The sequence below is a fragment of the Hipposideros armiger genome, unplaced genomic scaffold (genome assembly GCF_001890085.2).
Source record: "Hipposideros armiger isolate ML-2016 unplaced genomic scaffold, ASM189008v1 scaffold_363, whole genome shotgun sequence".
Taxonomy (NCBI): Eukaryota; Metazoa; Chordata; class Mammalia; order Chiroptera; family Hipposideridae; genus Hipposideros; species Hipposideros armiger.
Window position 1 is genome coordinate 1,433,327 of NW_017731713.1, and position 12,298 is coordinate 1,445,624.

The 12,298-nt window shown below is 43.2% G+C and overlaps 1 protein-coding gene across 2 annotated transcripts in view; it reads left to right on the top strand.

Moving 5' to 3' along the window:
- Window positions 1-9,081, top strand: part of APP (amyloid beta precursor protein) — a 198,856-nt gene extending 189,775 nt beyond the window's left edge. For both annotated transcript variants that reach the window (XM_019662036.1, XM_019662035.1), the window contains one exon: window positions 7,857-9,081. In XM_019662036.1, the coding sequence (XP_019517581.1) occupies window positions 7,857-7,958 (102 nt within the window). In that variant the 3' untranslated portion in view covers window positions 7,959-9,081. The remainder of the gene's footprint in view (window positions 1-7,856) is intronic.
- The last annotated feature ends 3,217 nt before the right edge of the window (window positions 9,082-12,298 follow it).

Consider the following 12,298-nt stretch of genomic DNA (forward strand, 5'->3'; position numbering starts at 1 on the left):
TTTTGTGTTTCTCAGGCTTCACTTTGTCCAGCTCCATGTTGAGCTGTGTAAAGCAGGGTTGGAACAGAACTTCATCTAAGGTGCTGTTCACCATCTCTGCCCTCAAGGTTATAGTCTAGCCGGGATGGTCCAACTTGCACATCAAGAGCTGCAACCCAGCCTAGGCACCTAGGCTATCTGCCCTGTCCCAGGTGATACAGAGTGCTGTGGGGGCTCAGAGTCCCATTTCTCTCAGATCCTACCAGAGTCTACACTCAGTGGAAGTAATCCTCCTACAAACATCCTCTGCCTAGTTAACAGGCTCTCAACACTCTAGTACCCGGAAATAAGTTTATTTCCAGCTCTGATTAACCTGCTTCGTTAATGAGTAACCCTACTTCACTAAGAACAAAAATGTATAAATGCGTATTTCTAATTGGACTGGCCTAAGTCTGCCGGAACAGACTACAATCTTACCTCACACCATCCATGCATGAAAAGGAAATCGTGAGGAGGCATTGGTCTCCAGGAAGTGTCTCATTCTTTGAGTGAAAGATTCCTACAGAAGATCATAGAGATGTAGAAATGAAAACGAGCCTAGCGTTTGTATTAATAGAATTGTTGCCAGCTGGAAATGATCAGTTGCTTCGTTCTGGTTTTTAAAAAAATAAGCAATAAACATTGAGTTAATGGTTTGCTTAGCCCTAAGGCCACAGATGTGTTCTGTAAGCCATCAACCACACACTTTGCCAAGGAGAGGACTGGGGCTTGTGCCTCAACCAGTGACTCGATCGCCCTTGGTTACATGGTTTCCCAAATGTGCCCACCCCCTCTGGTGGCTGAATTAGAGCCTGGCGCCAGCAAAATTGTCTACCTTCTCGTTTAATAGGGTCCTGCCAAGCCCACTGACCCTGGGTTCTGTTTAGTAGCTGGTGGGACTTTTCTACACTGCTTTCAATTAACACTGGATACTTGAAAATATGTACATGTAGCTTTTCCACTCCTCCTAGATAGAAACCTCACTTTTAATAAGGGGAGGCGCGTAGAGGAATAGGACAGATGTTGTTTAGGGTACAAACTTGCAACAGGTAGTACATAAGCCCTAAAGATTTAATGCACAATCTAGTGATTATAGACAACAATGTTGTGTTATAATCATCAAACTTGCTAAGAGACTAGAACTTAATTATTCCAACCACTAAGGAGAAAGGGTAATTCTCTAACCTAACAGAGGTACTAATTATCACTACAATGGCAATCACATTACAGGGTGTAAATGTATCAAATTAGCATGTTGTACACCTTAAATTTATATAATGTTATATGTCGAATACATTTCAATTTTTAAAATTTAGGGGAGAGGAGGGTACAAATTCCCTTGATTATAGGGTTGGAAAAACTTCTTTCACAGATCTGATCACTGGAATACGAGCAGTCTTTCCCCCATCTCATTCATGATCTAAATATACAGAGGGTGCCAAAAAAATGTATACACATTTTAAGAAAGGAAAAAACTATATTAAAATTATGCTGATGGTCACCGCTTTGAGCACCTATTGTAATTGCAGAAGTCAAATGTGACTTGTAGTCATCTTTTGTTATTGGTATATATTGAGTGTTACAATTTTAATACAGTTTTTCCCTTTCTTAAAATGTGTATACATTTTTTTGGCAACCTCTGTATTAGGAGAGAGTTGCTTCTTTAGTTTTTTATGGAGTTACAGCATATAACTTTTTCTGGTGAAGATGCCATCATACTGGTGACATTATAAAATACTCTGTCCTCAGAGATCCTTTTTTCCTGGCAAGAAGGTCTGCCCCGCCCCCACCCCCAACCCCGGATGGAGGTTCCTACCTCTGACATAGAGGTTGTAGAACAGCTGGACAGAATGGTCAGGTGAAATGAGAAGCAAAGATAAGAAAAAACGACTGTAGACTCAAAATCGGCACGTGGCTTGAAGCAAATAACAGGAGGAGACATTGAAAGGTCAACAGAAAGCATCAAAAATGATTACAGAGGCACAGCGCAGGAGTCGTAGAGCCTGCCTGAAGAAGTACTCCATGTAGGCATTAAACATAACTGAACTGCTTACAGAGAGATGGAGTTATAATTAAGGAGATGAGCGTGTAAGCAGTTGAGCAGAAAACCAACACTGAGGGGTCAGTTGAGGCAGAAAAACTTGGTTGCTCTTTTCTTTGCTTTTATTTTCCTTCCCATGTTACTGGCTCCTTTGATGTTCTTACACTCTGTCGTTTTTATGTACGTTCTTCCTCCAAGGAGGAAGAGTTTTTCTCTTCCTCCTTGCCTTATCTACCTAGATGACCTGAAGTGGAAAATGGAAGGGGTCGGGATTCTGTGGTTTGGTCTAACTCGGTGCCATGCATTAAAAGGGACATCCATCAACACACATCCTGCTGGTTACTATCCAGAATAAAATGAAAATGTGGTGTTCGCTGGTTTAAAGTAACTACACTAGAGACAATATGGGAGAACTGGAAGCTGATGAGACAAATAGAATTTTATCCCTACTGTGTGTGTTAGTTGAGCTATACGAGATCTGACTATTAAGTTCGCGAACTCATCCTGGAAAAAGTGCTACATACCTCACTGCTGAATATCACTATGGTCACCTTTGAAGTACTCCCCTTGGGAAACTATGCACCGACACCAGCACCTAGTCCACTCTTCAATCCAATTTTGGAACTCTTTTTCTGGAATGGCCATCAGAGCTGTTGTCATATTCCCCTTGATGTCCTGAATGTCATCAAAATGTCTTCCTTTCAATATTTCCTTTATCTACTGGTAAAGAAAGAAGTCACTGGGGGCCAGATCAGGTGAGTAGGAAGGGTGTTCCAACACAGTGATTTATTTACTGGCTAAAAACTCCCTCACAGACAGTTCTGTGTGAGCTGGTGCATTGTTGTGATGCAAGAGCCATGAATTGTTGGAGAAACGTTCAGGTCGTCTAACTTTTTCATGCATCCTTTTCAGCACTTCCAAATAGAAAACTTGGTTGACTGTCCAGTTGGTACAAATTCATAATGAATAATCCCTCTGATATCAAAAAACATCATTGCAACCAGTTTGCAAACTTAATTGTCAGGCCTGGTAAATTCCTCTGGATTTAGTGAAAGGACAAATGGCTCCAAAGAGTCAAGTTCAGGGGCCGGCCGAGTGGCGTGATGGTTAAGAACTGGCTTGGGACGCCAGAGGGCCCCAGTTCGGATCCCACATATGAGGGCCAGTGATCCCACATATGAGGGCCAGTGACACTGCCCTCTATAGCTAAGATGCTGAACAACAGCTCAACTTGGAGCTGGGCTGCCCTGAGTCACCTGCGATGGCGTAGGCTGCAACCCCTGCTGCAGTGGGTTGCCATGGGCTACCGTGTGTAGCCAGCAGCCGCAGTGAGCTGCTGTCCAGAAGCCGTCAACTGGTCTGCCTCACCCGGGGAAGAGCACAATGATGGTGCCAACTTGGGCCAGTGAAGCAATGTCCTCCACAACTAGATTGAAGAACAAAAAAACGACAGCAACTTGTCTGTTCCCCTTCCCCCAAGTCCCCAGCACTGTTCCCATCCCTCAATTCCCCAATTAAAAAAAAAAATCTTTAAAAAAAAAAAGTCAAGTTCAGGGAGAAAGGAGTAGGAAGTGGACATTAGCCAAAGCGTATTCGGAAGTTTTACCCAAGGCTGTAGGGACAAGGCGGATCGGGCTGTTTGTGCTCAGCGCATACAGCATGGCACAAGGTTGAAGCCAGGCGGTGGTGCAGTGCAGGGGACCCCAGGGACTCGGATGAAGACACAGCACACCGCAGCGAGAGCCAGTCGGAAACTTCCGAATAATTACTGCTGTCGTCTAATCCAGAAAGTCAGGAGAGGGACTATTCAGAGAGGAGCGTGTGTGATTTCGTCTCAGCAGGGGACAGCTGTACCTGCCTGGTGGGGCAGGTGGGGATTCTGACCTGGAATTCATTGTTCTAGTATTCCTTCCAAACAAGCACCCCTGGCCTCAGCTTCCCCCAGCTCTGCTTTGAGGGCAGTAATACTGAGGTGCCAGTGCAGAGGCCCAGTCGGCACAGGGTGGTGGCGGCGGGCTGGCCTTTATGTGGTGGCCCACTTAGCCACGAGTGACAGGCCGCTGAGGCCTGCCGCCGAGGAAGGCTCCTCCCCCTTATGCCATGCTCTCTCTTCCTTCAGTGCTTGCTAGGCTTACTATCATGGACATGAGTACTCAGTGTTTCACTGTCCGCTTTCAAGGTCTTGGGGATAAAAAGCTACAATCCTAAACTCCTTGGGTGCCATTTTTGTAAAGAAAATCCTTTCTCTAGTAGCTTCCTAGCCCTCTGAGGTCTGAGGGCCAAGCCACGCAAGGCAGGAATGACAGAACACTGGCTGCCCTTCCAGCAGCCAAAGGTAGAGGATTAGCGAGGAGAAAAGAGGCCATGAAAAGGCAGGAAAGTTGGATGCCTGCATTGCACACCAGCCTCTGAGCCTCGCATTTCTGGCAGGGCTCTCTTAAGCATTTGGCTTTGGACTTTGAAGAGGAGATAAACTATGAAATTGCCAGGTGTTCCTCGGCCTTTGATGAATGCAGATGCCTGTTGACAGCCAGTGTGAAGGTTGATGCGGCTCCTGGAGGAGATACAACTATAATATGTCAGCAGTCAAGCAGCATTATGGGTTTTTTTCTACACTCAAACAGCAGCTTTGTGCTGCGAGGTTTTTTTGGTTGTTTTTTTTTTAACCTCAACGTTCTTTGAACTCGCCGTTAAGATGTGGCACAGAGCAGAGAGGCCCACGTTTCAACAGCATACTGCAGCAGACAGGCAGTGTCCTGGCAAGGGACTTGGAGAGTGAATGAAATCTCTGCTGGTGCTAACCTTTAAGGATGGTGTTTAGCTCACAAGTCCATGGCTAATTACACAATGGCCGGTTAAAGTTAGGTGACCTCATTTGTTGACAACAGAGCCGATCAGAGGAATGGATGGGGAAGACCTCTGTGATTATTCCCAGAAGAACAGTGACGCTGAGCATCCTTTTGAACAATGTCCTCTGAGTACTGACTTTTTTTAATTTTTATTGGGGAATTGGGGGAAGGGGAACAGACAAGTTGCTGTTCTTTTTTGTTCTTCAGTCTAGTTGTGAAGGACATTGCTTCACTGGCCCAAGTTGGCACCATCATTGCACTCTTCCCGGGCGAGGCAGATCAGTCGCAGGCTTCTGGACCACCGCTCACAGCAGCTGCTGGCTACACACGGTAGCCCATGGCAACCCACTGCCACAGGGTCTGCAGCCTACGCCGTCGCCGGCGACTCATGGCAACTCAGCTCCAGGTCGAGCTGTTGTTCAGCATCTTAGCTGTGGAGGGCAGTGTCACTGGCCCTCATATGTGGGATCCGAACCGGGACCCTCTGGCATCCCAAGCCAGTTCTTAACCAACGCGCCACTCGCCGGCCCTGAGTACTGACTCTTGACAAGAAATTGTTGGTGACTTTGTTCTACGCGGAAATGCCCAGGCCTGTCATTGGAGGAATGGAAGACTTGCTGCGGGAAAACGCAGGCAGCTCTGACAAGACGATAGAATGTTCCGTGGATGGGAACATAAGAACCAGGGCACAATGGACAGCACGAGGGAGCTGTACGTCTTCCTACCTCTGCTGCCTTGGGATTAGCCAAGACAGGAGTTCCATCTCATGACCGGACTGGGAAGAGGCCATCGGCCTAAGCGATGGGGTCATACTCAGTGACCGCGGGGGGACCAGATGATATTGACTAATTTTTTTTTTGCAGTTTTGTTGAGATATTATATAATTGACATCTAACATTGTGTTAGTTTTAGGTGTATGACATGCTGATTTGATATATGTGTATATTTTGAAAGGATCACCACAATAAGTTTAGTCAACATCCCTCACATAGTTATAAGTTGTTGTTGTTTTCTCATGATGAGAACTTTTAGGACTGACTGTCTTAGCCACTTTCAAATAGACAACACAGTATTGTTAACAGTAGTTGCCACGCTGTGCATTCCACCCCCAGGACTTTATACAGATTTTATAACTAGAAGTTTGTATCTTTTAACCACCTTCGCCCATTTCACCCACCCCCACATCCTGTCTCAGGCAACCGCCAAACGGTATCTATGAGTCTGGGGTTTTTTTAGATTCCACATATAATTAATATCATATAGTTTTGTCCTTTTCTGTCTGATTAATTTCACTAAGCATAATGCCCTCAAGGCCCATCCATGTTGTTTCAGATGACAGGCTTTTTTTCCTTTTTCATGGCTGCACACACATGGATGTGCCACATTTTCCTTATCCATCCATCCATCGATGGACACCTAGGTTTGCATGTCTTGGCTATTGTGAATAATGCTGCAGTGATCATGGGAGTGCATAGATCTTTTTGACATTGTGATTTTGTTTCTTTGGATATATACCCAGAAGTGGACTTGCTGGATCATACGGTGGTGCTGTTTTTAGTTTATTGAGGAACCTGCATACTATTTTCCGTAGTGACTGCACCGATCCTTTAGTGTCAATTATTCATTAGACTGTGTGGTCTAGTCATGGTGCCATATCAGGCTCCTTCCCTAAACCTGGTGTCTTAGTGCCAACACAGCCACCCTGGTGCCTTGCCTTCTCTAGGTTTCAGTGGGATAGCAGTGTGGGGTCAGAACCATGCCACCTTGGCTGTCGGTGAGGGGAGACTGCGTGAGGAGCTGCAGGTCGCTTTGCAGCCCTCAGCAGTGGGGAACAGGCCTGCAGTATTTATTCTCCTGGAAATTGTCTGGGGAGCTCAAGTTTCATCATGTGCAGAATAGAAAGTATCCCTTCGAAGGAAAAACCATCTTCTGTACACTAACTACATCCTAACTGTTCTTGGGAAAACATGCTTCTTTGTTCTGATTAAATGTGTGTTGTCTTCATCTTCCAATGGTTTTGCAAAAGAGAATTCTTTCAACAATAACAAAACTAAGCTTTTATTCATTCAGCAAAGAGTTAAGTACTTTCTTCTGTGCACTGTGAGAAGGACAAATATACTAGAAACCTTAACAGCCACACCCCAAGTATAGGGATAAACACACCTTGCCCAGGGTGCAGAGTAAATGCACCCACACAGCTCTGTCCTGATCTTAGAAATAAAGCACCACATCAACAGTAAGGATCTATTTTTAAATCTTTAGGCAGACATACTTCTATAGTATGTTAGTGCTCACTTTAAAAAAAAAAATCATCTGTAATCTAGAACTGCCTGTTCTTGCTATATTTTGCCTTTTTTCTGTGCCAAATAATGACCCTTTGATATACAAATATCATTATTTTACTTAAAAGATGCTCAGAGCTATCATCAACATATTAAAATTAGTAAAACAGGGACAAATTGAAATAAACTTGGGAAGATGCACAGTCCAGATTTGGATTTGGGTGTCTCCCAATATACTTGGCTGAAGTTTTCTTCATGATGCTCTTGAATTTTTGTCCCTTGTTTACCACTTTCAAATAAAGCAGCCTTCTTCCATCGTGGTTTTTTGTCCTTTATTGAGCCAACAGGGAAGAAACCAATATTTGCCATACTGGATGTATCCAGTTACTACTGGGAAGCAACCAATGAGCCCTTTGCAAGCCCAGCCAGCACGTCAAGGTTTTAAGCGCCACCTGGTGGCTACTTGGAGCATCTGCGTAATGGGTGGGTGCAGGCGTTCTGCTCCAGATGTCGAAGTGCAGAAGCAAGAAAGGAAGAGGGGGTGTTCTGCAATCTTGGCGAAAGAAGAGTACCATGCTCCATATCTTCTTACAGCTTTTCCATGTGCACTCTTTAAAGATTGGGTTGTTGTTTTTTTACTCAGTTTTCCTGGTGCTTGCTTTTCAGGTCGACGCAGCTGTGACCCCAGAGGAGCGCCATCTCTCCAAGATGCAGCAGAACGGCTACGAAAACCCAACTTACAAGTTCTTTGAGCAGATGCAGAACTAGACCACCGCCGCAGCAGCCTCTGAAGTTGGACAGCAAAACCATTGCTTCACTACCCATCGGTGTTCATTTATAGAATAATGTGGGGGGGAAAAAACACACCCTTTCGTTTTATTATTTACTCATTCTCGCCTTTTGACAGCTGTGCTGTAACACAAGTAGATGCCTGAACTTGAATTAATAACACAAATCAGTAATGTCTTCTCTCTCTTTACATTTTGGTCTCTACACTACATTATTAATGGGTTTTGTGTACTGTAAAGAATTTAGCTGTATCAAACTAGTGCATGATTAGATTCTCTCCTGATTATTTATCACGTAGCCCCTTAGCCCGTTGTATATTATTCTTGTGGTTTGTGACCCAATTAAGTCCTACTTGAAATATGCTTTAAGAATCGATGGGGGATGCTTCATGTGAACGTGGGAGTTTAGCTGCTTCTCTTGCCTAAGTATTCTTTTCCTGATCACTATGCATTTTAAAGTTAAACATTTTTAAGTATTCCAAATGATTTAGAGAATTTTTTTTCCATGATTGCATTTTACTGTACAAGTTGCTGCTTCTGCTATATTTGTGATATAGGAATTATGAGGATACACATTTATTCCTTTGTGCCTGTTTTATGTGCACACATTAGGCACTCAGAATCGAAATTTTTTTGGTTCATGGATCTTTGGATCTTTGATAAAGAAATGAGTCCCTGTTCATTATAAGCACTTTTATTGGTGGGGGGGTGGGGGGGAGGGAGTTCTCCGCTGGTCTCAAATTACCAAGAATTCTCCCCCAAAATTTTCTGCAGGATGATTGTGCAGTCATTGCTTATGACCATGATAGCTTTCTACACTGTATTACATAAATAAATTAAATAAAATAATCCTGGGCAAGAGTTTTCTTTGAAGAATGACTATGGCCATTAACTGTTCAGAGTAATTTTAGGTGGGGAAAAAGGAAGAGACGTTTTCCTTTAACCAGTCTAAAACATTTTACTTGTGACACCAAAAGTTGAAAGGGGAAGGGGGCAAAATCAGGGAATGGGGAAGGCATTCCTGGACAAACCCTTCTTTAAGATTTCTCTTCAATTTGTATAAAATGGTGTTTTCATGTAAATAAATACATTCTTGGAGGAGCGCCATTGTGCTGGTGTGAATGATTTTATAGTGACAACCTTGTGATGATTTAGTCATCTAAAGACTGGTGAGAAACCTAACGTAGTCTCCTGGTGGGCACCCATGCTTACTGTGTCTTAGCTGCAAGGGTGAGAAGGAAATTTGGGCCAACGTGCATCTCCCGGGGCTGATAAAATACCTCATAGACCTAATTCAGTTTTCATTGGATCCATAGTATTTTGCTGCCATATCGTCTTGGTCCTCACGTTTGTCTGTGTCTTAGTCCGTTCAGGCCGCTATAACAAAATCTTCCCAACTGGGTAGCTTATAGACAACAGAAATTTATTTTTCACAGTTTCTGGAGACGATGTCTAAGGTCAAGGTGCCAGCATGCTATGGTCCAGTAAGGCTCCTCCAGGCCGCAGACTTCTTGTACCCTCACATTGTAGAAGGGGCACGTTAGGGACCTCTCTGGAACCTCTTTATAAGGCACTGATCCCACTCATGAGGGTTGCACCCCGATGGCCTGGTCACCCCTCCAAGGCCCCACCTCCTAATGCCATCACAATGAGCCTTAAGATTTCAACATGGGAATTTGGGGACATATTTAGACCATGACCGTCCTGAATAAGGTATGAAGAGAAAATTTTCAGGGAAATAAAAGTATTAAGACCAACTGGTAGTTTTTTATAAAGCAGGATTTTTGAACCCTGCCCTAATGACATTTTTTAGGGAATTATTTCTTGTTTGGGGGCTAGGGGGCTGTCCTGAGCATTACAGGATGTTGAGCAGCACTCCCTGTCTCTACCCACTAGATGCCAGTAGCACTTTCCAGTTATGATCATTGAAAGTGTCTCCAGACATTGCCAAATGCCCCTGGGGCGAGCGGGGATCACCCTCATTTGAGAACCACTGCTCTATATTTTAAAACAATGTCATAAGTACATGATTTTTCCTTGGAGCTTGTACACCTGTTATTCCAAAGGCCTAAGAACATATCGACGCGTGTTTTTGCAGTGTTGCGTGTGGCACCAGGTGACGGTGACAATCAGCCAGCACGTTTTCACTTTGGATTGCAACCTTTTAAACTAAAAGCACAGACCATTGATCAAAATCATTTCATCATGTCACTGCAAGATGAACAGGCTCAAAAACTCATCTGAGCATGTCCTATCTTCTTAAGAACAAATTAGACATGCGTGTTCTATGAAGATGCGTAACACGTGACAATTTATATGTATTTTAAAGCTACAGTTCGATTTTGCCTGACCCAAAGCGAGGTAGCTGATGGAGTAAAAGTTAACCCTGATATAACGGGACATTCCCAATGACACTAATGAAATGAAACCCAGCTTTCTCAAAAGTATAGGATGCTTATCCCAGGCCAGCCTTCAGTCCCAGTGACTAAGCTTTAGCTCTGATCATTTCAGGGCAAACGGAAAAAAATTTTAAGCACATATGTCATATATGAAAAGAATTAAGAAAAGATAATGCCTTACAACCTTGCTTCTCAAATGGAGGTACATGGAAAGAGTTCTCCAGATGGCCTAGATTACTGGATATTCTTTCATGTGCTCAAGGGCCCTTGAAGTTGACGCTGCTATCAGGGCTGCAACCCCCTGCTGTCTTACTGTTTCCGTTTACCTGGTTAATTTGTCTATTTTAAGCGTGTGCCTTGTATATAGCAGCGTTGGGTTTTTGCTATATGAACCAATTTGAAAATCTTTTAACAGGCAAGTGAGGCCCTGCTCAGTATTATGATATGACTGCTATGTTTGCTCTCCACTCTGTCACAGCTCATGTTGTAATTACTGAGCATTTCTATATTTACTGTGCCTCTGTGGTATGCGCGCGCGCACGTGTGTGTGTGTGTGTGTGTGCGTGCGCGCGCACGTGTGTGTTATAGGAAGCTTTGTATTTTTAGTCTAGTGGTTACTTTTGTACTAATGTTTTTTGTAGTGCTCTTAATCTCTTTTTTCTTTCTTAACCTTTTCCTGCCTTTTCTAAATGATACTATTTGACTCCTACCTACCATCTATGAAACAATCAATGTTCATACTCTCCTGTCTCCCTTTTCTCTCTCCCATTTTTTCAGTTGCATTTGTTCTACTTTACATGAGCGTTTACATATTTTTTCTGCAACCCACGAACCCACCCTATGTTATAGTCTTAGCTATCCAGTCGAATAAGTGAAATGCTCTCCATCGGTCCTCTGTCTCCAGACGTCTTTTGCTTAGATGAGGTTCACCTTCCAGTAAATTCCTCTGCAAGAGCCCAGGTGTTCAGGATTCCTGGATTTCCGGCAGATTCAAAACTGATTTTTTTCTATCACCTTGAAACTTGAAGGGCCGCTTGTTAGCCTTTAAGTTTCTTGAAAATGCTGCTCCATGCTGTCTTATTTCCTCGTATGTTATTTTCGAGGAATCGGAGGCCAATCTATAATTCTTTCCTTTGTAAATTTTTTTCATTTTTTTGCCTGAAGGACCTAAGAATTTCTTTTTCTTTATCTTTCGAGTCTAATAATTTTTCAAAGCTATTTCTCAGAGTTGATTATTCATGGTCAATTTTCCTAGGCACCGCCTTGAGCCCTTTCAATGTGTAGATTTGGTTCATTTATTTCTGGAACTTTCTCTTAGAGTTTTATATTCTCTTTCATTATTTTTATTTCCATTCTCAGAGACATGAGTAATACAAACTTGCTTTTGTTCATTTCCATTTCAACCGCTTTCTGCTCCTTTTTATTTTCTTTATCTCATTTTCATCCTCTTGGTTGTTTTACTTCTTTTATTCAGTACCCTTTATTAAGTTTTTATTTGAACCCTTTGGGCACCTTGTAATCTGTTCTTTATTACTTGACACGACTATGTGATTTTCTTCTACTTCTTTCCTGAGTCCCATCAGCTCTCACTTCACTTCTTCCTGTTTTTTTCTTGATTTCTCTACTTTAGTTTTAGTATTTCTTGTTCAGGGTATTTTCCATATGTGCCCAAATGCATGATGGAGAATATTACTTAAATATTGAGTGTTGGGTTACAGTTTTCCTCAACTTTGTGGTGGTTTGGGGGCGGGGGTTCACCAACAGAGAATCTTTTATTCACCACCTGGGACTTATTGCAGTTGTTCTTATGGAAATAGTCTGCTGTTTCCTGTTCTTGTCCGTTTCGTGGGCAGGGTGCCTAGAGAAGAGCACGTCTTTCTTCTGCCTTCTGTGCAGTGTCTTTCATGGATGGCGTGAGGAC